This window comes from Lissotriton vulgaris, chromosome 1_1 (assembly GCF_964263255.1).
Source record: "Lissotriton vulgaris chromosome 1_1, aLisVul1.2, whole genome shotgun sequence".
In the NCBI taxonomy this organism is placed as follows: domain Eukaryota; kingdom Metazoa; phylum Chordata; class Amphibia; order Caudata; family Salamandridae; genus Lissotriton; species Lissotriton vulgaris.
The window spans coordinates 401,438,308-401,465,879 of record NC_141685.1 but is presented as its reverse complement, the minus strand read 5'-3'; the positions used below and the strand labels follow the sequence as shown (position 1 = coordinate 401,465,879).

Genomic DNA, 27,572 nt, shown 5'->3' with positions numbered 1-27,572 from the left:
CACGTTTATTCAGTGCTTTAAATGGGCCGGTACTCACAGTTACTTAGTATCGGCACAAAGAACTAGAGTGGCACATACATTTTCATGCCTTGTGGATACATGCATATGCACACTCACATGCGCACATTCATACACACTCGTGAACGTTCATTCACACAATGATCATGCACACACACCTGTGCACATGGGCATACTCACGTGCACACACACCTAAAAACACACACACCATCACTCAGGGAGCTCCTGATTGAATGTGAGCATTGCATGTCAGTAATACACACGTGCACACACACCTGCAACACACACACCATCACTCAGGGAGCTCCTAATTGTCAGCAAGCTCTTTAATGACTGCAACTTAAGGCAGGGTTTTTGGTCCTTTGATAAGAAGGAGGTTAGTTATTATTAATCATTTTTACTGTTTGCGAGAGATTAAGCTATTGGCATTGTAAATGGCAATGCCATTTATTTATCTGTTTTCAAAACCAACACATAAATAAAAAATTTGTCATTTACAATGCCAATAGCTCTAACTTTTACAAAGGCAAAACCGTTTCATTGTAAATGCTTGTTTTCATTGTATAAGTTGGGCTGGATCAAGCCCGGGAGTATCTGCCATTTCCCATCCCGTTGCCACTTTTAGATCTCGTAGCACCTCCCTCCAAAGAGATGCCATTACCGCATATCTCCAGACTTGCAGAAAATCTGCCCCTGGTGCACCACAGCGTGGGCATATGAATGCTCATGGTTATTTTTGGTGTTAATAATGCCATTTACATCCGTGTAGTACTCACTTTGAAGAAGCGTCAGCAGAGCGACCTTGCTGTCAACCTCGTACCACTGGATTAACAGGGCATCGGAGTCCTCCGGGTGAAAGAACTTCTGCAGACTTCCCCCTGAATAAAACATCCTTTTTCTTTTGGGGTTCACTGTCAAAACACAGATGACATAATGTAGATAAAGCATCGTCGTTTGTTATTTTCAAGGTATTTAATAGTAATACATTTTGATTTCTTGGTTATTGAAATATAGTACATAATAAATACATTAAGAAACAAGCATTTGCAGTGCAATAGGTCTTGTATTACTAAAAGTTTGAGCTATTGGGGCTGCATTATTATTAGCAACGCCAAATAGCTCAAACTTTCAGTAATGCGAGACCTACTGCACAACGATTGTTAGGTCCTCAAATGTACAGCAAGCATAGACAGCGATGCAAGAGGTACAGAGAAAGAAGATACCCGAGTATTGTTGCATACAGAGAATGCTCAGGCAGCCTTCAACTCATGCGTCAACAACAAAATCACAGAAGAGAATTCCCTTTAAGGAGTGCCCATTCATTTCACTGTTACGGCTATTTAATGATGGCGCTGTACATGCAACGGAACAACCAGGTCCACAGGATACGGCCAGAACTGCGAGGAGTAGACACTGCCTGCCAAGTTACTGCATGAGGCACAATGGGGCATATTCACAAGCCGCTATGGCCACGGGAACATCACTTTTTTGACGTTTCCGTGGCGATAGGGCCGGAGCTCTATTCTCAAGGCAGCATAGCCCACTTAATGTGGCTTAAAGCCACGTTAAGTGACTTAACGCCACCTTGAGGTTAGGGCCCCTTTCACGCTAAACTTAGCCACCGCGACAACCATTGAGTTTGACGCTACCGCCTATTATCAAGGGCGGCGATAATAGGTGGCAGCGCCAAACCTAAGACCTAGACAAATCAGTGCTATTATATATTATCCGAACCTCAATAGTAACTTGTTTAAGGCTTCTGGCTAGGCCGTTAATATAGATAATGAACAACAGGGGTGCTAAAACGCACCCCTGTCTCACCCCCCTGCCAATATCAAAAGCCCCGGAAACTTCTCCACCCATCCCAATCCTGACCTGTGCTTTAAGATCAGTATGGAGATAGGCCAGGAAGCTAACGAGAGCCTCGTCTAGCCCATAATTCAGTAAGATAGTCCAGAGTTTAGATCTATTAACAAGATCAAAGGCGGATGAAAGATCCATAAAAGCAAGGTAGATGGGGGATGATCTGGCAATGCTATACTTGTCAATTATCAATTTTAGATTCAAGCATTGCTCCACTGTCCCCACCTTGCTCCTGAATCCCATCTGGCACGGATCCAGTAAGTCTTTGTCTTCGGTCCATTCAAGCACCCTGTTGTAAATTACTCGCCTCCGAATTTTTAAGGTGTTGTCCAGGAGAGAGATCGGACGATAGTTAACTTGGTCCGACCTGTCTCCCTTTTTAAAGATCGGGACGATGGTACTAGTTGCCCATGTAGTGTGCATGGGCACTGTTGGCAAGCTATCAAAGGCGTTAAGAAGAATAGGTGCCCATAGGTCCGGAATATGCTCAATTATGTCAATGGGCAGACCATCAGGGCCTGGTGCCTTGTTTCCAAGGCTCTCTTTTATGGCTAGTTCTACTTCGTGGGCATCAATCTGTAATCCACGCAACTGTCCTGGGCTGGGAGACATCAACTCCTCGGGTGGTGTGGCATAGATTTTAGAGAAGTGAGCCTCCCATACACTACTAGTTGTATTACAGCTGATTGGTGTTAGTTTTTTGCCCATTTCCCTTGTTTTCCTGACTGCAGATCAGAAGGGCCCGCTACCACCCAGATTTGCACTGGCAACCAGTGATTCCCACTGTTCCGAGAGTAGTGTGGCCTTTCTTTCTGCTATTTTAAATTTGTACTGCTTCCTGGCTGTCTGGATGGTCATTGTACACTTAGGTTTGGTGGTAAGTGCCCTTCTTAGTTCTCTATTTGCCAATGAACAAGCTGAGTCAAACCACCTTGGTTCTTTCCCTTCCTTAGGTAACGGTACTGACAGGAGGGTTTTTATGGTTGAAAACAGTTTGCCAAAGTCGGTAATTATCCTATGGTGATCACCGTCCGTGGATGAGCAGGACTTAATTAGATGCAGGTATTTCGTTTGTAGACTGTCCAAAATTGCCCCGCTATCAACCCCCCTCCATTTTAATCGCAAACCATCGGTCGAGGGTGTAATGTCCCTGGCACCATTTAAGTTTGCGTAGACCGGGCTAGGTGCAAAATCCAAGGTTACTGTAAGAGGGTTATGGTCGCTAAATGATGTCTCCAACACTGTCGACTTTACTACACAGTCTATTAGGTGGGGCGACATGAAGATATAATCAATGGTGGAACTGCTGTCCCTACCTCTGAACATAGGAGCCTGAGAAGCACTAGGGGTATGGCCTATTGCCATAGCATCACCGAGGGTGAACTCAGTTAGAATGTTAATTAGTTCAATACCCCTTCGTTCCACTTGATCTAAGAGGGTCCTATCCTCAGTCCCATAATTCTTTGGTAACTTTGCATTGAAGTCACCCCCAATTAAAATCCCTAACCCAGCATGAGTCTGTGAACCAAATTCTAAGTTGTGTAGGGTCTTTGTAAGTGCCTCGAAGTTCTTATTTGGTACACAGTAAAAATCATTATTATGAAAATGAATTAAATAAATCCGGGTCTTTAACTTGTATTCAAGAATTTGTATGTTCAAATTCCCACAAGACAAATCTCTAATTGTACTGCCAGCCAAAATCCTAATCCCAATAAACAAGCCACCCACTGCTCGGCCAAAACTAGGTTTGGGCGCTGTTACACTGAAACAATGATAACCCTCTATATGTAGGTCCCCAACAGCCCAAGTCTCTTGAAACATAACAATATCAACACCACCAATTATCTTAGCCCATTGGGGATCTGAGAGCTTTTGTCCTAGCCCAGCCACATTCCAGCTAAGAATTGACAAGCCTCGATGACTGGAGTGTCTAATGGGCTTATTACTAAAACTCCTCACTGTATTCAAGTTAGATTCGGGGAGTGTTTGGGTTTTAAGTTTGTGTGTGGCTGGAGATGTAGCAATATGGTCATATATTGGTATGTCCTGGTGGGCATTGGCTTGTGTTACTAGTGGGTGTCCCTCATTAATGTTGCCAACTGCTGGACAGCCAATATTGCCATCTATGTCATCAATTGGTCTATTCTGGGTTGGTCTATCTTCTACTAATGGTAGGTATCCCTTGTTGTCACTACTTATGTCTGTACTTCCATTGTTACCATCAACCATTTTATCCAGTCAGTCCTGCTCATCTAAGTTTGAAAAGGCATATTCATCTAAGTTTGAAAAGGCATATTCAAACCGATTATATGTTGGGATGTTGAATAATGGCCTCACTTCATTCCACTGCGTGTGCTGATTCGGAATGCTTGCTGGATATGACCTTTCCCTGTGATCATACTGGTGCATTGTGGGAATTTGAGGGTAGTACAATGGATAAGCTGGCATTGAAGCCTGATGGCGCTGAGCGTGGCCCTTCAATGGATTAAAGTCTTGATTCTGATGAAAAAGTGGAGACTTAATCCTGGTATAAAAGTTTGGGTCCTGGTAAGGCACAGCAGAGTTATTCCCCTTGTTCAACTTAGGGGAAATCAAATGTCTGTAGAAGTAACCCAATGGGAGCAGACTGGTGTTGAATTTCCATGGGGAGGGTACTGGTGCACTAGCCAGAGTTTTTTCCGCCCATTCGGGGTTCTTAACGTTTATTGTTATACAATCCCCCTCGAACTTTTTCTTCAATGGGCCTATCCATCCCACTCTCTGGGTGTGAATAATCTCCCTTGCCCCTTCCATTGGGGAGTTGCAGTTTGCAATTAGCCAGTGTAGGGTCTTGTTTTTAAGGGATGTCTGGGTTTCTTCTTGGTCCTTCCTAAGTTCGAATACATTAACTAGGACCAGCACATATGCCCCACATTCAGGCTGCAGATTGATACGTGGTGGGATCGGCCTCATATTAGTTGCCATATTTTGGACGGGCTGAGCCCTAGGAAGATTTTGAACAGAGTTATTAGTTTGACACGTTGGGATTCCCTTGCTCTGGGGATTATTTTGCCCCTTCCCTGACTCTGTGACTACATTGGTCATATGAGGGTTAAAAATAGGGTTAGCGCTAGTGTTTACAGCCAGTGGGTTGGCAGCAGTCCCTTTACCTAGAGCCTGTGGGGTTTTAGGCATTGTGGTTGTAATTGGGACTGGGGGGTTCTTAGGTTTGGAGCATGTAGGTTTTGAGGAACTTGATTTAACTCCCACACCAGTAAGCGGCCCGTGGCTGGAAATGTTTTTAATGGGGACGCTTAATTCAGCTAATTCCTTTTCAATACGTGCAAGTCTGGATTCTATCGGGGACAGATAAATACTAAGAAGTTCACCCATTCTTTCCGACAGCTGGTCATTTGCAATAGTTGCGACAGATTTATCCTTTGTACCCTGCAGCATCCCTTGAGACTCTTCACCTTCTATCTCTATAATTGCATTTGTTTCGTCTATGTTTGAGTGTGAGTGTGGGTGTGGGTTTGCGCCCTTCCTATGCTTTCGCTTTGGTGCGCTATGTTTTCTACCCTTAGACGTGCTATGCTTTGTGGTGTGTTTTACTTGTTTCCATATGGCACCCTCCCGCCTACCCCTTACTTGCCTCGTACTGTCTGTAACTACTTCATCTTGTGTAGGATTAATGGACAGATTGGGGGTCCTTTCCAAGTCCATGCTAGGTTCTGAGTCTGAGTCTATTAGGGGATTCGATGCTGATAGGTTAACCTCATTTGGTATACTATGAATATAGGCACGATTATCAGTTATAGGTCCGGTATTAATAGTTCTAACCTGAATAGGGGTTCTTGCCGATGCAATGAGACCAAGGGATGATCGTTTGGCTAGGGCTAAGTCTTGTGAAACCCTACGCTCCAGGAGTAGAATGCCCTAGTCTATGGCATCATTGGCCCTTGTTATGAAATTGTCTATTGGGCCTATCACTGGAGCCCCCCAGCTGCATTTTTGTTGCTTCTAGTACCCCTAGTAGACATGGTGTGAATGTTTGTATTATCACAATTAGAATATTACTCAGTTTCAAAACTATAAGACAGTAGATGTAATAATGAGCTTTGGGGAATGAGAGAAGCAATATTTCAAGGGGTAAAGTCCATTTCGCAAAGAGCGAGGAGATGGATGCAAGTCAATGTTCTATCCCTTATGCGAGTTTGCAAAATATCCAACAGTCAATCCAGATGCGACAAGGGGTGTGGGAAAACGTACCTTGGGGATGTTTGCGATAACAATGTTAGGGAGGTGCGCCTGGCCCGGCCTCTGATGGCCTCAGAGGGCCCGCCTTTTGCCCGGGCTTAGCCCCGGGCACTCCCACGCGCTACCGCGACGCTGGTGCTGTCGGTGATTTTATGGATGCCTCCGTGCGCTCCGAAGGCACTTCCGGTTCTGGGGCACCTGGGAGTTGAAGTCTCCCTCCGCTCGGCGGCCTCGTTCGTAACTGCAGCGACGGGAGGGAGACAAGGGAAGCGACAAGACCCCAGCAGCTGTGGCACGCAAGTTCAAATGGCCCCCTAGACAGCAGCAGCACCCGCTCCACCGGTGCTGTCGGTGATTTTATGGATGCCTCCGTGCACTCCGATGGCACTTCCGGTTCTGGGGCACCTGGGAGTTGAAGTCTCCCTCAGCTCGGCGGCCGCGTTCATAACTGCGGCGGCGGGAGGGAGACTAGGGAAGCGGCAAGACCCCAGCAGCTGTGGCACGCAAGTTCAAATGGCCCCCTAGGCAGCAGCAGCACCCGCTCCACTGGTGCTGTCGGTGATTTTATGGATGCCTCCGTGCGCTCTGACGGCACTTCCGGTTCTGGGGCACTTGGGAGTTGAAGTCTCCCTCCGCTCGCCAGCCGCGTTCGTAACTGCGGCGGCGGGAGGGAGACCAGGGAAGCGGCACGACCACAGCAGCTGTGGCACGCAAGTTCAAATGGCCCCCTAGGCAGCAGCAGCACCCGCTCCACCGGTGCTGTCGGTGATTTTATGGATGCCTCCGTGCGCTCCGACGGCACTTCCGGTTCTGGGGCACCTGGGAGTTGAAGTCTCCCTCCGCTCGGCGGCCGCGTTCGTATCTGCGGCGGCGGGAGGGAGACAAGGGAAGCGGCAAGACCCCAGCAGCTGTGGCACGCAAGTTCAAATGGCCCCCTAGGCAGCAGTAACCCCATACATTAAAATGCACATTTGTGTAACTTCACTACTTTTGATTAAAAGCACAAGAAAGAAAACGCCAAAGCCCGAGAAGTAGCTTTGAACTTACTTTGTGTATAAAATCGAAGACTAGACGTTATTTCTCCAATGTGTTGGAACCGTTTCAAGCAGAGATATATGTCAATGGGATGTGTATTGTATCAGAAAGGTCGACCGCTTAGTGACAGTCAACACTAACCCACGCCATCCCTTTCATTACATGTTAATAAGTCAATGAAAGGCTGCAACATAATTTGGAGAACTTTGCCAAATGTGAATACAAACAGCGACGGTACAGATTATTCAAAAGTAAAATTATGTTAGGGCAGCCAACAAAATGGCTCCACAATTTCCGCTGATAACTGCTGTACCCCGCAAGAGGTGCAAAAATTACGACATGCCACTCATGCTTCATAGGTCATTAATTGAGCACAGTAAATTTATTACTCTTCACACCTGTTGTTTGGTGTGTTTAGAAAAGGTAAAACTGCAATACAAAGCGCTACATTTACTCGTATGCTATTTGCTGGGCATGCATCCTCTCTCAGGCTTTATATCCTGGCGGCTTGTGATTGTTTTCAAATGTATAAGAAAAAAAACTTCGAGTGTGTTTCTTAGCTCTGGGAGAGAATGGTTTCTCACACACTTCAGCAACTGTAATACCACAAAAGTGGTGTATATAGGTTGACGTGTGAATGTGACCTCCAATATATAGGGCTCACTTCCAGAAAAATTAAAATCAGAATACAGGAGCATTTGAGCACTATAAGGACAGGAAAATTAACCACAAAATTGGTGCAACATTGCCATCTGCAATAACACAGTTTTACCTGGGTAGTCCTTGAAAAGGTAATGGGGAGCCCACAGAATGTTGACAGAATTTTAGCTTCTAAGGAAGCACGCTGGATATTTCAAGAAAAAAGTGGCCAACATGGGCTTAGCGAAAATATTGAGTGGAACAAGGTTGGTTAAGGTCTAAGATGGTGTAGTGCTGTTGGTAGTGAGAAGCCTTTGAAGAAAGTGGGATGCACCATAACTGTACCATCATCAGGTCCTGGGAGTGTTCTTTTATTACTAGGGTCCCCTGGTATGTTGAAAGACTTTTTGGAAATCAATGTTTGGTATCCGTGGTAGAAGCATAAAATCAATACCCCCTCTAGGAATTTTTTTTAAAGTGTTGTAATGAGACATATTGAACGCGCTACACGATGACCTAATCAGAGACCAAATCATCATGCACACATCCAGCAACCACGTCCAAGAGAAACTGTGGGTGAATGGGGATGCCCCCTTAAAGAAATCTGGGCGATGGTGAAGAAGGCCGAATTGTCAAAACGATGTGCGCAAGCAGCCAGGAAGGAGGCAGGTGGGACGCAAACAGTATGCAAGATAACGACGCCGGCGAGAGGCGAACGACCGAGGCAGAGAGACCAACAAAGGAATCAAGATAGAAGACGACCCGCCCAAACCAACCAGACGGACCAGAGGACGAACAAAGGGGGACGACCGAGCTGCTACAGGTGTGGTAGTACTTCACATCTGGGTAATGACAAAGCGTGCCCTGCGTTCAGGGCGAAATGCTCATATTGTAGTGTGTTTGGTCACTATGAGAAGGTGTGCCGCCGGAAGCCCAAAGGGGTGGTGGTCAGATATGTGGACCAAGAGCAACAAGACATTGCAGAAGACCAAGAGGAAATTGAAGACCTGGAAGAGGTCCTCTACATTGATGTCCAGGTATTGGAAATGGATGGATCGGAATCAGACAAACCCAGACTAAACATGCACATCGGTGGGATACCGATGGAGATGATCGCAGACAGCGGGGCACCCATCTCCATCATTCAGAGACGAGTATGGGAGGAAAATTTCGTATCCAAGATCGATGAGAAACTACACCCGATGGACTTAAGACCTGTCATGTACACAGGTCAAAGGATTCCCATGTTGGGGTACTGTCCCCTCCTGTTCGAATTCAGGGGCCGCCATGCGAATTACAAGTTGTACATCGCCGAGAAAGGCCCTTCGGTACTAAGCTGGAAGGACCAGGGAGCGTTGGGCATACAACTCAATCCAGGAGGCATTGAAAAAATCCTACTAATGGACATGGAAGGGAAGGATGATGTGGAATCGTGGCACATGGCATACCCCAAAGTATTCAATGGACAAATTGGAGAACTGACAAAGTACAAGCATCTCATAAAACTGAAGGAGGGAGTGAGACCCGTAGTTCACAAGGTGAGGAACATCCCGTTCCGATGCAGAGAAGCGGTGCAAACGGAACTGGACAGGCTAGAAAAAGAGGGAGTGATCAGAGCCATAGAGAGTGCGGAGTGGCTTTCACCTCTGGTGGTAGCCCAGAAGCCCAATGGTAAAGTACGGCTGTGTGTCGATCTCAGGGAACTGAACAAGAACATCATGATCGACAAATTTCCCCTTCCCCGCATAAACGAGATGCTGGCGAAGACTAAGGACATCAAGTGGTTCTCCACAGTGGACTTATCATCAGCCTACCACTAAGTACGACTACATCCATCATGCAGCCATCTCACATCTTTCATCACGCCCTTTGGCTGCTACGAATTTGTGAGAATGCTGTTTGGCCTAGCCTCAGCGGCTGCGGTCTTTCAGAAGATGATGCACAGAATACTGAAGAACGTGGAGAACATACAGTTTTTCCAAGACAACATCTTAGTAATGGGAAGAACCAAACAGGACCACAACGAGAAACTACACAAAGTGCTGCGGACGTTGCAAGACAATGGTCTAACGGCGGAATGGTCAAAGTGCAAATTTGGAGTGCAGTCCATCACGTACCTAGGTCATGAGGTGAGCGAAAAGGGGATTGAGCCGAAAAAGGCCAACATGAAAGCTATTCTGGATGCTCCAAACCCCAGCAAGCAGGAGGATGTTCGGTCATTCCTGGGAATGGCCGAATACTACAGCAAGTTCATCCCTCACTTTGCCACCAAAACGCATCTACTACGCCAGCTACTGAAGGAAAAGAACAAGTTCCTGTGGAGCCAGGATGAACAGGACGAATTTGACGCCCTTAAACGTGAGATGAGTGCAACCATTCCCCTGAAAGGATTCGACCCAAATGCGGAATCCATTCTCACAACGGATGCCAGTGACCGTGGCCTGGGAGCGGTACTCATACAGAGGTCAGAGAAGGGCGAAACATCGACGGTCAGTTTTGCCTCCAGGTCACTCGCGCCCAACGAAGAAAAGTTTAGCGTCATTGAAAAAGAGATGCTGGCGGTGGTGTGGGCAATGGAAAGATTCAGGCAGTATTTGTGGGGAGCGAAATTCCTCGTAAGAACGGACCACAAACCCTTGGTCAGGGTACTGACCTCCAGTGGCCATGCTGATGAGACCCCAAGAATTGCGAAAATGACCCTGCGGCTATTGGACTTTGTGTATGAAGTGGAGCACATTCCGGGGCCGCAAAACAAAGTGGCCGACTTTCTCAGCAGAGCTGCGGCCATGGAGAGGGCGGACAACCAGGAGAAACAAAGATGGGACGGATACGTGGTAGCCACCATCCAGGATACAGAGAAAGTGATCAGTGCCCAAGAATGGGAAGAAGCATACAAAGAAGACGTAGACTTGGAGGCCATCAAAGGGTACGTGCTCCTGGGAAGGCTGGAGGCCTTTGGGATCAAAGGCTTGGCCCTCAAGTGGCTGCGATCCTTCCTTTTGGGAAGGACTCAGAGGATACAACTTGGGGAGTCAATATCTGAAGTGGGTCTCTTAGAGTGCGGAGTCCCACAGGGCTCCGCACTGTCCCCACTTCTGTTCAATCTTTACCTGCAGCCTTTGATTGCATCCCTGGCTGAGTTGGGCTGCAGAGTCTACAACTATGCTGACGATACTCAGCTAGTGCTGAGTATCGATAACACAGGGACAGCACAAACCCAAGCTCAAAATATCCTGAGGTACACCGTAGGTTGGATGACGAAAAACCTACTAAAGATCAACCCGGATAAGACCGAGGTATTGGTAATTCCATTTACCACCTCACCGTGGAGTGATCTGTATTGGCCTGCTGAGCTTGGATCAGCCCCAAAGCCTAGTGCCAACGTAAAGAGTCTGGGGATTAAATTAGATTGTGACCTGTCAATGTGCAGTCAAGTTTCCGCTGTTGTTGGAACTTGCACGAACATCATCAGACAATTGAGAAAGATAGCTCCCTTCCTTTCTCATTCGATGATGCGTTCAATTGTAGCAGCAACTGTCATCTCCCGGATCGATTATGGGAATGCCCTGTACCTTAGCCTCCCAAAAATGTCGACAAACAGACTCCAGGTCGTAATGAACGACGCCGCACGGCTAATCTTCAGAGTGCCCAGACGAACAAAGGCCTCCCCTCTTCTCCAAAACCTTCACTGGCTCCCTGTTAAGGAGAGGGTTGAATTCAAGAGCCTCTGTATAGCGCATAAGGCGATCTACGGCCATGCGCCGGCCTATATCAAAGCCCGCCTGGAAGTGTACAACCCGACAAGAACACTCAGATCATCAGACGCTCAGTTACTGGTCTGCCCCCGCTACAAGTTAGTGACTAAGGGAGGGAGAGCCTTCTCTGTCCTGGCCCCCCAATTATGGAACAAGCTGCCTGAGGGGCTACGCAGGGAGATGAATCTCCTGCGGTTCAGGAAATCTCTGAAAACCCTGCTGTTTAGTAGAGCCTTGATCACAGTGTAGTCCTGTAGCTGCATCTCTCTCAGGAGTGAACCAAGTTATTGTAATGACATCGATTTCCAAGCGCCTAGAGGCCTGCAGGTGATTGGGCGCGCTATAAATCAAAATTAACAATAACAATAACAATAACGTGGTCCACGGGTGGCCAGAAAAGAGACACCTCAAGGAAGAACTTAGGAGGTACTGGGAAGTCAGAGATGAACTGTCACTGGCGGAGAACCCGACATTCCTCCTGAGAGGCATACTGGATCACTTGATGACTTTATTGCACGAAGGGCATCAGGGCATCACGAAGACCAAGGCCCTCGCCAGGCAAGAGTACTGGTGGCCCGCCATTGATGCTCAGATAGAACGATATGTACGACAGTGTGAATCATGTGCCAAGGCAGACAAATCTCAGAGCATGTTAAGACCACTGCTGGGAAAATTCCCTGTGCCCGATGGACCGTGGGAAATGGTATCAGTCGACATTATGGGCCCCATCCTCAACAGATCAGGAACACAGAAGTATGCTGTAGTCCTCATCGACAAGTATTCCAAATGGCCAGAGGTGGAGGTGATGGAGAGTGTGGACACGGAGGCAGTGGTGAACTTCTTACGCGCCACGTTTGTCAGAGAAGAAATCCCAAAAGTCATCACCTGCGATAATGGGCCGCAATTCACCTCAGCAAAGTGGGAAGCCTTCACAGCCAGGAACGGGATAGAAGTCAAACATACGCCCATCTACCATCCCGCGGGAAACGGTCAGGTGGAGCGTTTCAATCGAGTGATTATGGGCATCATTCAAGCCGCCATTAATGATGGGCTGGACTGGGAAAAGGAACTGGAGAAGATGATCTGGGCCTATCGGATTACCCCGGGAAGCACGGGTTACAGTCCATTCAAGGTGTTGAGAGGGAGAGAAGCTTTCACTAAGGACAACACAGCGTGGAGGAAACTTGTGGTGCAAAGCAAATGGTCACCTGCCGTGGTCAGAAGAAATCTGGAGAAGGCTCAAGAAGTATACACAGAACACTTTAATAAGAGACGTAACGTTCAAGGAGTAGAACTGGAGAAGGGCGACTGGGTAAGAGTGAAGCTGGCTATCCTCAAGAAGAAGGGGGAAAGCAAATTTTCGCCACCCCTGCAAGTGCTGGAGCCCTACACCAGGTCGGCCCTGCTCAGTGATGGGAAAGTGTGGTCACAGGACATGATGGCCAAATCCAGCAAGATCCTGAAGTGGGGAGAGGAGACAGAAGAAGGAGCAGAGTACGTAGGAGATGAAGGCGATGAAGAAAGTAGTGGAAGGCGACACGAGGACGTAGAAGAAGGAGTGCAGCAAGTGGAAGAAAGCAACGAAGAAGGTGTGAATGAAGGAGTGAGGGGCTGGTGCAAGGAAGAGCGAAGTGAGGACGTGATAGACAGAGAAAGTGAAGAAGCAGGAAGAAGGTTGGACAGAATGGAACCGGAGGGAGATGGAGGAGTCGGAGTGACAAAAACCAGAGCTGGGAGAACTGTAACGGCACCTGAGAAGTTCAAAGACTGGGACAGGAACAGACTAATTTGCATGTAGCCAGGTTCTGAGCTGGGTTGGTGCAGTGAGCTAAAAAACGGCGATGGATCAAGCCCTGATCTCTTGACTGGGTAAGAGTATTCTGCATCATTCAGAAACTCTGTCCATCACCACCCCCTTTTCCAAAATCAAGTTCAAAGACTTTGACATGAAATGGAAGTAAGGACTGGAGAGTTTAATGTTTTGTTATTGCATAAAGGGGGGAGATATGTAGTAGCGGTATAGTGTTCTGTCTCCGGAACAGGAAGGGGCGGAACGGAAGGCGGCCATCTTGGTCATTGGCGCCGACCGCTGTTGATATAGGTAACGGCTCCCGGCGCTCCGGGGATTAAACAAGTTAATCACCATATAACTTGTGTCTGCGTGGTAATTTACATCTTCACAACACCCAGTAACAGGGTTATAATCTATGTTCGCTACGATGCGGATCAGCTTCGCAGAGGAGTACAGTTGAGGGTCAAGTAGTTGCTTGTAGTAATAGCTTGCAGACACCATTATGAAATAAGCGCATAGACTTTTGTTTCAATGACAAAGTCTAGATGCGCTAGGAAGTGCATCTGATCGCGTTATAATTCCTCTGAAACCATTAAAGTTTTTTTGAAAAAAGTGTGTGGTCTAAAAGGTTTCAGCTACACATAAGAAAAACAATTTCGTAACAACAAGATTTAAAACGCTATGCGAGGACGGCGCAGAAATTTACTATATATTTTTTTTTAAACGAACTTGTAACTTTATTGAATAAATATCAAGACTTTTAATTTCATGGGAACTTATCGAGTGTTATGATAACGCGAGCGAACGCAGTGTTTCCATTGAAATGCCACTCGTTTGGGTCTCATTTCTCCCCAATTTAAAATGGCGCTTCCTTTCACACGCTGCGTGAGAGTGACGAAATCACCCTCATGTGGCTACATGCGCGCATGTGATTAGGGAAGAAGTTCATATCCGGCGCGTCCACAACGGTAACCTACGGGAGCTGACTGCACGCTCCGTGAGGCCCCGGGTGTTAAGGAGGAAGAGGGAGGTTTTTTGCGATTGCATGAGCGGGAGGTGCCCAAAACGGTTAAGAGATCTAAGGGACCTGTTTTTGGTTAACGTCAGGTATATGTCAGATGCAACATTCTTGCTATTAACTAACACTACTATGTAAGGGGGTAACAATATGCGATTATGCTGGATTGTAATAGCAATGGATAAATGCTTTTTATATCAGGCTGTTTCATGTCCGCCATTTTTAATAGCCGTGTTTCACTTTTTTGCATGTTGCTAAACACTTTTGAACCCCTTTTGGTTTTGCTTCAGATTGACACAATACTTGTATGGTCAATCCATAAGGAGGACTCATTTATGGAGTTTTCTGGTTGACCTCAACAGTGAAAGTCGGTACGAAAGACATTGGCTATCTGAGGGTGAATATGATCATAAAAACAAAATAAAGCAAATTTTTTAATTGGTGGAAGTGAAAGTGACGCAGTATGTTGTGTGTTTTTTTGCATATGCAAAAAACACAGTTGATGGACAGAATGCAGAACAATGTCTTACATTCACCCCAGTACAAAGATCTGGGCCTAAATCCATCGTTTTTTAGCACTCCACACCACCCTAGGTCAGACAATGGCTATATGCAAATCAGCCTTGACCCTGTGCCTCATGGGAACAGTCCAGCCCGAACTGCCAAGCCATGTCTTTCCTAGACCGGAATAAAGCATCCAAGGACCGGTTTCTGGCTATCAGCCTTCTTCAGCCTGGATAGCTTGACTCCAGTGATGTGGAGAGCCTGGGACTCACGTCTGAGCATACCCAGCCCACTCGACAGTCTTCCATAACGGTTTGTCCAATACGGGTGCTTTGGCGAAGTGCTTTGGCCCTGAAGTATTTACCTACATTTCTGCAGCAAAGAAACATGTTGTTTTGGAAGTGGTATGCATGAATGGCAACCTGTCCATTTTAATTTGGTAAAAAACACTCAGTAAATAATAAAGAGATTGCTTTGGGAGTGTTTTTTAAATTTTAATCACATCTAGTTACATCGTATGATGTGACCTGCCTCACTTCACTGCACCGGATTCTAATCTTTTCTTTCCTTTGGACACTCTTCTTTTTTAGACAAAATGACCACCGATGATGATAAAAGTGGGCACAACTGGTGAGTACCAACCAGTTACCCCATTGGTGGTGCGCATGTGAGGGGTCATTTTGTCTTTTCAAATTTTTTTCATATACACATTTGTCTACCCATTTGTGACTTTTGGGGTTTACACTAAGTTAAGTTGAAGGGACCCTAGTGTTCTACTCCTGGAAGACTGTCTATTGCAAAAACTATGATTTTAAAGAAAGGCGGGTAAACGTGTTGTTACTACCTCATAAATAAGAATAAAGAGGAGTGTATGGAATTTCGTAAATTACAGTATTTCGCACACGTTAATAAAGTTCTGAATTTGGAAAAAGGTGCCTTAGAAACCAGGGGCCTTATTTATGAAGGCCTTGCGCCGCCGGTGCGCCACTTTTAAAATGGAAAAAAGTGACGCACCGGCGGCGCAAGGCCTTCATAAATAAGGCCCCAGGTTTTGGTGTTTTGGTGACTTTTGAGTGGAGGGCGACCCTGTCTTCTTTTCCCTCGGTTGCTCCTTTGTGAATGTATTCTCCTGTATAAGAACAGCACGGCCTTAACAACTGCGCTCCACCGTACTTTACAAGAGCCAAGGCTTTGCTTGTCTGGCGCGGGTTGGGGGAGCTGGAGACAAGGCTCTAGTGCTAGGCAGTACTTCATTAATAATGTGTTTTTTGATTACCTGCTGTCTCAGGCACTTACTGATTACCCTCTCTCTCAGCGACAGCGCCCTCCCCCCTCCTCCTACCCCCCGGCGCTGCCTCTATGACATTGCCTCGTGAGTCAGCCACACTGGCTGTGGGAAATCCGTCACCTCATCCCGCAGTGGTGGGCACGGTAAGGTCCAGAGGAGCTGCGCATAACTTCAAAGAGCGCGCGCGGCAGTAGGAGGACGGACCGTGACTCAAGGTACCTACCCTATTGCTTGTGCAGGGGGTCCTCAGAGGGCGTGGCCTAGAGGGTGTTGCCAGGTGACTGAACGCAGTGCCATTGGTAATGGGATAAGGGTACCGTAGACAGAGGGTTCTGGATCCGTCAATGGACCTACTTCCACCAGACAGTGGTGAGTTGGCCGCCAATACCTCACCCCCCCCCCCCATTACACCATATCATAGTAAAATGAATTATGAACACAATTATATTAAAAGGGAAGTAGAGATGGGTTGGCGAGGAGCAGGGGCACGGAAGACAAACGCTAGGCTTGTACTGTGGGGAAGAAAATAAGAAAATAAAGGCACGCATGCAGTGTGCGCATCCCTGCTCGCTCCTGATGCAATTCTGTACACAGCAGGATATCAACAGAGATAGAGGTAAGTGCAGCAGGTGTGGAAGTGCTCTGTTGCATCCCAATATTACCAGAGGGGTGGCATGTTCCAAAGATGGCCGCAAATGCAACCTTTGTTTAAAAACATCTGCCCATTGTTTGTGCCAAGAATTTCTCGAGAAGGCCTACTGCCTTTTATAGACCCAACTCCAAGCCAACGGTGCTCTGTACGTGGTTCCTAACTTATCGGCTTTTGCACAATTGGGTTGTCCAAGAACTGTCAACCCTCTTCTATGGACAGTGTTTTATTGCACCACAAAACAGGAAGGGGTGAATCTCACTCTCTCTGCAGCTGAAACGGCAAAAATTAGTGACTGGCAAGTATTTCACCGCTCATTGTAGTTTCAGTAGGACTGAATGCCATGGAGATGTTGCTCATATATTCTTGTAACTCATTTAGCATGTTTTCTACCTGTGTTGTTCCTCCTAGTGCCTCCACTCTGCCATAAGTGTCACAGATCAGAGTTGGGAGAGGCATTTCCCATTAGCTAGGCACATCACTGGGTTTCAATCACAAACAATGTCCATACGTTTGGCCATTCTGTCTGATCGTTGTTCATATCAATAGGGTCCATGGATCTACATGTCGGTACTATCACTTAGTTATTAGCCCCTTTCCTTGTCCCATTTCTTAAATGGAATCCTGAAAGAGTTGATGGTTTGCTTAACATCTTGTCTTTCGTAAGGTTCAAAAAATATTTTTAGTGTCGCAGCCTTGTCCCCATGGCTGGTGCCCTCCCACAGACTGGCACTCCCTCCTTATTTTGATTCTTCGAGGAAATGCCATTCAGCCTGCCTCAACATTCTACTTTGACGTCACAGGAATCAACCTGTGAGGTTGAATTACATGATGTACACTGCAGAAATAAGGCACATTCATACACAGCCACATGCCCCTAACATAAAAATAAAGCACTCATGGTGCATGCCTTCTGTTTCCTTAAGAACAACATCCCAAACCGAATCGCCTGATTGCACACATTACATATAATCAAATTTAACTGTGACTGATTGAAGAAGTTAATTGTCTTACCAAAGTTACACTTCATGTCATTGAACAAAATCATCTTGAAAACCTATTTAGATCTCTTCACATACCATTTAGGAGTGGAACAAAGGAATTCAGTGGAACAGAAGAACAACGTTCTATACTTTATAGCACAATTCTAGCTCTAAATCAACACAGCACTTCACAATAGAAGTGGGACTGGTACAAGTAAAGAAAAGTAGGACCTGCCTACAGGTGAATTGTACTAGAGAATATCGAGTTCCAACCACTTCTGCCTACCATCAAGATTCAAAGATCACCAAAGTCCATATATATGGAGCTGGGTATAGAAATTGTATAGAAACTTACCTTTTGATATTTTGCCCCTCGACATTGTGATAACAATATTCTTTCCTGTCAATATTTAGGATTCGATATACCTCTACAGGAGGACTCTTCATTTGTATCCCTGTGCAAACTATGAACGTAGGTATTTTTGAATGAGGTGTTACTTGAAGAGGAGTATTTACAATTTCTTTCTGGAGTGAAGCAATGTTGAACCAACCTGTGTAGGGTAGGATTTACAAGTCCATTGTGTGCAGAAAGAAGAAGATATTTATATGTTTCAACCCTGTGTGTGTTACATTCACCAGGTGAGATATTGATCTCCTCAGCTAGGGTGGGGTGACAGCCCTCAATATGAGGCAGCAGATCTGTAATGTGATGAGATTGCAAGGAGTGCAGTTTCTGGTGTTGGGGGAGGGTGGGGTGATACTGTCATATTTGCTCAATAACCCGATTAGTAGTGCTGCTGCATGTGAGCCAGGCGGGCACTGGTACCACTCACCAGTATAGCAGTGAAGCGTTACAGTCATCTCTGCAAACAAGTTTATACATTTTACTTGAATCTACACAGAGGATACTCAATGCAACTTTTTTCTGTGGTACAAGGTTATTGAAAGCTGTCTCACTGCATCCTGGATTATGTAATGGTCACAGGTTACTGATTACAAGGACCACTCAATAGTGCACTTTAAAAAAAAGAATGTTGAAGCACTCCTTGGTGTAAGCATTGATACAGAAGCTTCACTTGAAATAGGATTTTCAGAAAATTACAATAGTGAAACATCATGGGGGCATAGGCTCAAGAACATGTGATAACCATCGCAAAAGTTACTTAATGCAACCTCCAACATAGTCTATCGCGGTAAACTTACGCCATGTTAACCAAGTATTCACAACATGGCGGTACCATGCGACAGTCACCAGATAAAGCGTCACATGGGTGCGTTAAAATCAACGCAACGCCGCCAAAATGCGAAACATGAACGCAAAAAAAAGCTGCGATGAGGCCAAGCGCAATACAAAAAGCAACGAAAACCAGCAGCAGGCCTGAAAATCCCACGTGTCTGATGGGAAAATGCACCATGAAAGCAGAGTAAATAAATGGTGATATGACAATGTGCGAGCACAACCTCACAGCTGTGACGCAGAACAAATGACCATTGTCCAAATCAGATAGGGATTTCCCCACAAACAGACACAATGCACATTGACAAGCATTCAGTATGTAACCTGAGCCAATGTGCAAACAAACATGGTACACACTGTGAAACCGCACCTCCCCCTCACATTGCAGGGGGATAAACAACCCCCTGCACACCGACATGCCATGTCCATGATCAAACAAGAATGAAAGCACGGACTAATGTAGGGGCAGTGACGTCCCCTTATGTACATGTTGCCCATGTCGTGGGACTTGAGTCCCAGGGTGCATCCCTGCATCATGGCGGCACATATCAGAGCACAAAAGAATTCCTGTTGTCACTTGTAGGTCAAAAATGACAGCCAAATGGAATGATTTGGGACACGTGAAACGCCGAAGAGTGGGATACCATAACAACTGTGACACACAGTACTGGCAGTTCAAATATGTGACACCTTAACCCCTTCCACGCTCATGACGAGCTGGGCTCGTCATGGCGTAGCCTCCTCGCACGCTGATGACGAGCCCAGCTCGTCATGTAAAGTGCGTTTTTAAAAATATCAGCGTGCGAGCAGAATAACGCTAGCGCGCATGAGGTTAAACAGCCTCACTGCACAGAGGTGACACACCCACCATCCATCAACAAATCCCTCAACTGACAGCACAACATGTCGAACCCACACTTGTATGACTGAAGTGCCTGTACAGATGAGTGACATGCACGCAGGGAATGTGTATCGGAATGCTATTATAAGCACATGCAGTGCCTGTGGCAGTCAACGTACTGTGCCATTACTGTCAAGGACCCACATAATGTGACCTCAACCAGAGAAGAAATTGTCAATATTGTAGTCCCTACGGGCTATTCCTGCTGTGGCTGCAGAGGGGTGTGGTCCACCTGCCTCATCTTCATCATCATCATCTGGTGCATCTGGCACTCGTATCCATAGGGCTTTGCTGCATACACATATGTTGTGCAACACACAACATGCAACAATCATCTTGCACACGAGGTCTGGGCTGTACAGGAGCTTACCACCTGGCACATCCAGGCACTAGAAATGTGACTTCAACGCACCAAATGTGCGCTCCACAATGCCCCTGATGTGTTTGTGGGCTGCATTGTACTGACTCTGGGTCTGTGTGTTCGGGGCTCGGAGGGGTGTCATCATCCAAGGGCAGAGTGCATATCCTTGGTCACTTGTGACAGTGCAGAGAGACATGAGTCACAACTACATACTGCATGATGGGTTGGCAGGCTCACTGGTTCATTGGTGTGTGATATGTGTGACTAAGTGATTCCTGTATGACATGTACTGCGTGTTGCAAATGAGCTGCATCACTGTGTACTACATAGCCTCACTGCTGCACCTCCCCCCGAGCACATTCTCTAGTGTGCGCAGCGCGATTACATCACATGCACCCCTACTACACACCATTGACATGCCTGTCTGTGCATGTCTACAAGCCTGAGTACAACACAGTGATGATGCTGCACAGAATGTGGCTGGCCACGTGTGTGTAAGCCCATTGCAAGGACAGGGCTGACACAGATGTAGAGCACCTGCCTGGCTGAACTCGACATGCAGTTGAGGGTACATCTTTGGCTCATGCTGCACTGATAGCTACACACACAACAGTTGGCATGCGTGATCCCTGACCCCTAGCGGGCATCCCCTCCCCCATGTACCCCTTCGCGGACCACACACACCGGGACATGCCACATAGCAACATTGTCTATTGCATGACGGGTGGTGCAGACACTACAACAGAGACACATGCATCAGCACATCCTTGGAAAGGCCCACACTGTACCATACCCAGATCCACATGTGGAGGAGCCACACCTGTCCTACTGTCACACCTGTCCTACTGTCGTACGCCTGTCCACCCCGCTTACGCTCACATGACGATACAACACCGTTACATGTCCCAGGTCTACACCACTGCCTGCGGTGACATGGTTGCGCACGCTGTACACAGCACAATGTAATGTGGAATGGCCCCGGTCCCACATGTATATATAGTGACCACACGGACACACTGAGTGAGTCTTTGGGACTGGCTACGGGCACGTGCACCCGGCACCTTTTATTGCCAGGGTCACATCTTCAGTGATGCCTGTGCTGGATGGGTGTTGGGTAGTGTAAGCCACCGCTCAGGGGTTGGTTGGTGCTGGAAAAAACCACAACAGTGAGCAAATAATCAGCAGTACAAGGTTTGGACATCATGGGTCCCTGACTTGAGCAGTACAGAGTTTGTGGCTCCGGATGCACAGCGGCTGGCACAGGCACACCGCCACGGGACGGTGACTTGCGGTGCACTGAGGTAGTACCAGCGAGCTGAGCATGTACTCGTCGATGTCCAAGTGGAATGTCACGGAGGGTTGTGGTGAACAGTGGAAGGTGTCCCTCCAGGGCATGATGCAGAGGGCAGAAGAAGCAGGAACAGGCTAATTGCGGAGTTGAATGCTACAGACTCCACGTTTCCACCTTTTCAGTATCAGCTACATGTAGAGGAAGACAACCTTCAGCCCATGGGCCCAGATGCCACAGACATACAGACTGATATTGACCATTTAAGGGCACACACTCAGGGGCAACAGAGCTAGAAGGGGATGCAGTATGCGATGAGGCTTGTACAATGACATGGACTCTGCCATGTAGAGGGCAAGACTCAGTTCAAGATGTGTAACCTACTCAACCGCAGTGTGTTCCGGAGCCAGCGGTCATCAGGGGCCCACAGCCACGTGTGGTAGGCATGCGCTGCACAGAAGCACCATTACAGTTATTAGTAGTGTCCCATCACCTCCGTAAAGGTGAGCCTTTTCTCCTCCGGAATGAAGCTGGGTTTCCTCTTACTCCTCTCCTTGCGTACTGTGACATGAACTCTGCCATGAAGATATCAAGACTCAGTTTCAAAAATGCAATCTACTTGGGCGCAGTGTCGGAAGGAGGCTGGGGTCAGCGCTGGTTACCCGATGTCCAGCCAACACCGCCTGGATCTCTAACACAGCATGTTGAAATGGTATGTGTATTAGAATTGTGGGTGACATAGGTAGTGGCCCCAGAGCTGAGCGGGTGTTTGCCCAGCGATGATGCCGTGTCCTGCCTGTGACTGACTGCATTGGATTGGTGTGAGTCCTGCAGGACCGCAGTGCAGACCTCAGGCCGCAGTAAGCAAGTGCCCCCAGACACGTTTGGTGTGAGTCCTATGCACAGCCTTGGTGGCACCACATTGAAAGGAGTATAGTGACATAACCTCCGCCTTAAATAATGTACTCTGCCATGGTGTAATCAAGAATCAGTTCCAAATGTGTGACCGACTAGTCCGCTGTGTATGCCGGTGGAGTACGTCAACGTGAAAGGAGAACTGCAGGCCTGTGTCGCAGAGGCTGTGATGGTCTGAGGAGGCTGCCAAGGTCGCGGGCCTCGGGCTTGGAGCTTGCACCGGCACGTGTGGGCCCTCTTCAACACACGCTGGTGTCGGCAGCTGGGCATTGAGGCCTAGGTGCACAGGGGCACGCAAGACTGGTTCAGGAACCAACGGCCTGGGGTACATCAGGCTCACAGGATTGCAGGCAACACCGCTCATGGCGATGGCCTTGTGGCGTGGCAAGAGGTGCCGCCCTGGCAGTGACATTGGGAATTCTGGAAGAGAACCATGCCCATAGTTACATGAATTTTTATTCACACCCCTTCGCTTGCCTGGCATACGCTGGGTCAGCCCACTCTGCACACGCTTACAGGAAGGACGTAACAAGCTACATTTCCGTGATCTCCCCCACTGGCTGGGGTGACACGGTTGCTTCCATTGTCCACCGCACTCCATACACCAGTGGTGTGTGTTGACATGGATGTGTGTGGTCTGCATACTGCGGTCTGGCCAGCACACCCATGCCACACTTGGCATTGTGCTCATGCTTATTAATGGGTCACTTGCCTCCTTCGTACATGCCTAGTTCCCACCTCTCCCCACAATCTGCTATTGTGTGGCTGAGGTGCTATGCCGTTGATGGCTTGTTACATTGAGGTGCCATGCCGTTGATGACTTGTGTACATGGCTAGCCCAGGTTCCCACAGTAAGTTGTGCTGTCGTGTCTGGTAGGTGGGCATGTTGTTTGGCATGTTGTATGTGACTTTGTAACGTGTGCATTCCAGGAGTTGTGAGTTGCATGATTGTGGAGTTGAGGTTAGTGGTGTGGTCTTTTGGGACTAACCAACGAGCAGAGGATTTGCGTTGGTGCCATCCTGAAAGCGCTGGTTGATGATGGACTGTCGGAAGATGAAGGAATCATGCAAACTGCCTGGGTAGTTGACAACGACATTGGTGAAGTGTCCCCGGTGGTCCACTATTGCCTACACATTGATGGAATGCGTGTGCTTTCTGTTACGGTAATTGTGTGCAGTGTCGGCAGGGGGCACAAGTAGGACATGTGTGCAGTCAATTGCACCCAACATGTGCGGAAATGCAGATATGGCGTAGAAGCCTTGCTTGGTATCCAGCTGTTCCTGTGCAGTGTGGGGGATGTATAGGTACTGGGGTTCCAGGCTGATGATGGCATCCAGGACAGGTTTGAGGAAGCCACCAGGTGCTGTACAGCCAGCAGCTCTGTCTGAGCTGGGATCTTGGTTATCCACTGTGTTAGTACTGTCAGCCTGTGGGGAATGATGTTCAGGATGCAGAGGATGGTTGTTCTTTTGAGCCTGTAGTGGGCAATGACATACTCTGGTGTTTAGTATGTGAGGCTGGTGCATTTTCAGAAGGTCCGCGGTCTGTGTCTGCAATGCCTCTGTGGTGGTCTGGGGGGGGTGGTGCGGGAGGGTCCGGGGGTGGTGGCGGGCCTGGGGGTGGTGGCGGTGGGTGTTTTGGGCCTGTTGGGGCTCCGAGCTGCATGATCAGTAGCTCCATTGCATCTGTTGTTCTTCAGGTGTGGCTGTGGACTGGGCTCCCTTGTCTGGTGCCAGCTACTGTCCAACTTTACACCAGGACAGAGCAGGTGTTAATTTCCTGCTGCTAACGCGCCTTTTCGCATTTTTTTATGGTTGTGTCGTTGATCTGGCTGGTCGTTGAGAATGAGGCGGATCGTTGTTGTCGCGGCTTTTTGCACAGGAACGCCTACTCTGCATCCTATTAGTGATAGTTGCGGGACCCATCTGTGAAGATGTTTTTTGTGGGTGCGATCGCAGGTAAACTGGTGCTATGGGCTGTTGGCAACAGCTTGTGAATGGGGCGATACATTCATCGCGACTTTGGCTGCGATAAAGTGCCGTTAACGCAGCGATAGCTCCTTGAACATATGCCCATAGATCACTATCTGGCAAGCTTTGATGAAGGCAAGAGAAAAAAAGTGGCAATGCCAGCAGGGAAAAAATAGATCTGTTTTGAGAAGTGATAAGCAATTACATTTATAAATTGCCTAACAATAAAAATGCATATCAGCTAAACAAAATAAATGTAAGCTCAATGGACATGGAAGCTTTCAATAACTTACAAATAGATCCAAAGATCATAAGAAAACCTGTAGATAATCACAAAAATATTGTGGTATGGAGTGTGGACACATATGAAAAAGAGGCTCTGCAACAACCTACAGACAAATCCAAATGTAGTACAATATTTGAGAATCCATTGAAAAAGATTAAAATCTATTACAAAGTTAGTGTGAAAAAGAATGTATTTATGATTAGATGAGGAGTATAACTCAGTGGCGCCGATACGGTATGGGGATGGGCGGGGGGGGGGGTGCCTGGGGGAGGCAGGAAGTTTATAAAAAAATTGCAATTCACTTACCTGATAGCGCGCTTTTCTCCTCCTCCCACGTCGTGTCTCTTCCAGGAAGCACCCAGGCTCCCCACAGCCAATCACAAAACTGCAATGCAGCAATGGGATTGGTAAGCATTGCGCTCAGACAGGGGCTGTGGGCCTGGGCATGTTCTCCTGGATGGAGAACATGCAAAGGGCGCATGATGCTTCGGCTGGCCCGAGACGGCTGGTCAAAGCATCATGCGCACTTTAGAGTGCAGCAACCACTCCTCCTCCCTGACGTCAGGGGAGCCAAGCCCCACCCGCACTATACTAAAAATAAAATGATAATAACTTCAGTTATCATATTATTTTTTATTGTACACTGCTCCGTGAGCAGTGGGCGATGCTCCTTCACCTTAGCAGAGGAGCCGTCACTAGTATAACTATCTGCAAGATTTTCCGTCATCCCAACAGCTTACTTTCATTCAAAGGTACAAAAGAATAAAGATGTCCTCCAGGGACACCTATAATTTTATTGATAGGATCTCTGTTTAAGAAGAAAGCAAACTATATAGATAATTTCTTTGCCTCTCTGGTCAAAAGGCTAAGACCGATAAATTCGCAGAAATGGATGCAACCTCACTGTATACAATCAACTCAAATGAATGTGGGGTGACAGACAGTGCCTAATTTGTAGAAACATAAGTGCCTCTTCAGGAGACATTGCAACTTAAGCCATCCATTGCCATTGCCAACATTGGCAATAAAAGCACCAGCACAACTACTTTCCATAACGTTCCTACAAATCTGATAATTCAGACCATCCCAGGCCCCCAAAACTTTAAGAATGGCTTAGTCGCAGGTATTCATTGTTTTTAAAGGATATTGGATTAATATTCAACCGTTGTTGTGCTCATCTCTACATCTTACAAACAACGCCACCATGTGCAGTCTGCTATAGGTGCCAGTGTTGCCAATTAAGTGCCAGTGCCGAGCACCAGAAACCACCGACTCAAATTAAGCACTGGTGACAGCATATACAATTACAGTTTAAAGGATAGATAAATTGATCAGTACCAACATGAACTAATGTTCATGGAGATGTTACAAACTTGTCTGAATAACAACTACTTCCTCTTTATTGAAGTCCTAAATAGAACTGTTAAGGCCATGATGTGGTGGTAACAAAGAGTTGCTTGGAGTGAAAGAAAGGAGAGATTTGTCAACAAAACAACATTACAGTTGTTTTGCACTGACAATCATTATTTCATATTGGATGGCTCAATTGAAGAATTCCAAGAACATTTTAACATATTAAAAGACAATTATCTACATTTAAGATTTAGTTATGAGAATAGTAAAGAGAGAATAACATTCCTGGAAATAAATGTCTATATAGAGAACAGAATACTTCAGACCCCCCTTCACCAGATAAAGACATTTCAGTTGCTTAAATGGAGTATTATGTATGGAGTACATTCCTCAGGATTAGACCAAATTGTTACTCAGGTGAACAATACTAACTAGAACTGGAGGAAAGCCTTGAAAGATTTAAGAGAAGAAAATATCCAAACATAGCATTACAAAATGCAAAAGGAAAGGTAGAAAAAATGTATTGAGAAAAATGATCCCCTGAATAACACATGCATGAAAATAAAAAAAGAATGAGGAGTCAAAGATCCAATTCAAAAGCAAATTTAAGACTGAATCATGAAGAGTGAAATAAATGCAATACTTGTGAATGATGTGTTGATATCCTGCAGAGGGTTCTGTGCGGTGGAGGTCTTGGTGCAGGGAAGGCCGAAGGTCAAAGGCCATGTGGAGCAGGTGTGTGGGGGTGCGTGAGGGGCTGGGTAGAGGTTGCCCTAGGGGGGCTGGGCACCTGTGAAGTGTTGGTGCACTAGTGTTGTATTCAAATGCAGATCCCTAATGAAAATAATGAGGCAAGAACTAATTTAAAGTACAATAGTACAATGGCAGGAATCAATGATAGTTTTGATTTTAGTGGGAGACATTGTTACCGTGGTATTTTTTTTTGTATCACAGTACTGCAGAAGCTTAAAATGCTGACATTTTATTATCTTCCACAAAAGGTCATTGTTTTTTTATTGCCAGGCACAAACGTGTAAAAGGATCCTCTAATAGTAAGTTTAGAAAAGTTGAGGGAAAGCTAATGGGTACCGCAGTACTTATTTTAGGTGTGGCTTAACAGTGCAGACGTAATGTGATCAACCTGAAAAACAGCTTTTAGAAATACTATAGAGAGGGGCTTTGAATCTTCCCTTATCTTAGTACTTAGGAGAACATGTTCTGGTTGGCCAGACATTTTGTGCTTCCACAGACAAAAGAGCTTTCCCTCCATGCAGATGTGGTTATTTTGTTTATTTGTCTAGCTGCCAGAGCCATCAGCAGTATGGTTACCTGAGCCTGAACTTTCAGGTGTACACAAATGGAATTGAGTTGCCTGTAACAACCCTGTTACACCCCAACTCCCCTGCCTAATGGCTGTCTGGAAAGTATGCACAAAGCCTAGCTATTACTCTGCCCTAAATGTGGATTGGAGTCAGGCTGC

The 27,572-nt window shown here is 46.8% G+C and overlaps 1 protein-coding gene across 1 annotated transcript in view; it reads right to left on the bottom strand.

Moving 5' to 3' along the window:
• Positions 1-27,572, bottom strand: part of FAM151A (family with sequence similarity 151 member A) — a 91,688-nt gene that overhangs the window by 30,064 nt on the left and 34,052 nt on the right. The window contains exon 6 of the mRNA XM_086925121.1: positions 795-929. Coding sequence (XP_086781247.1) covers positions 795-929 — 135 coding nt within the window. The remainder of the gene's footprint in view (positions 1-794; positions 930-27,572) is intronic.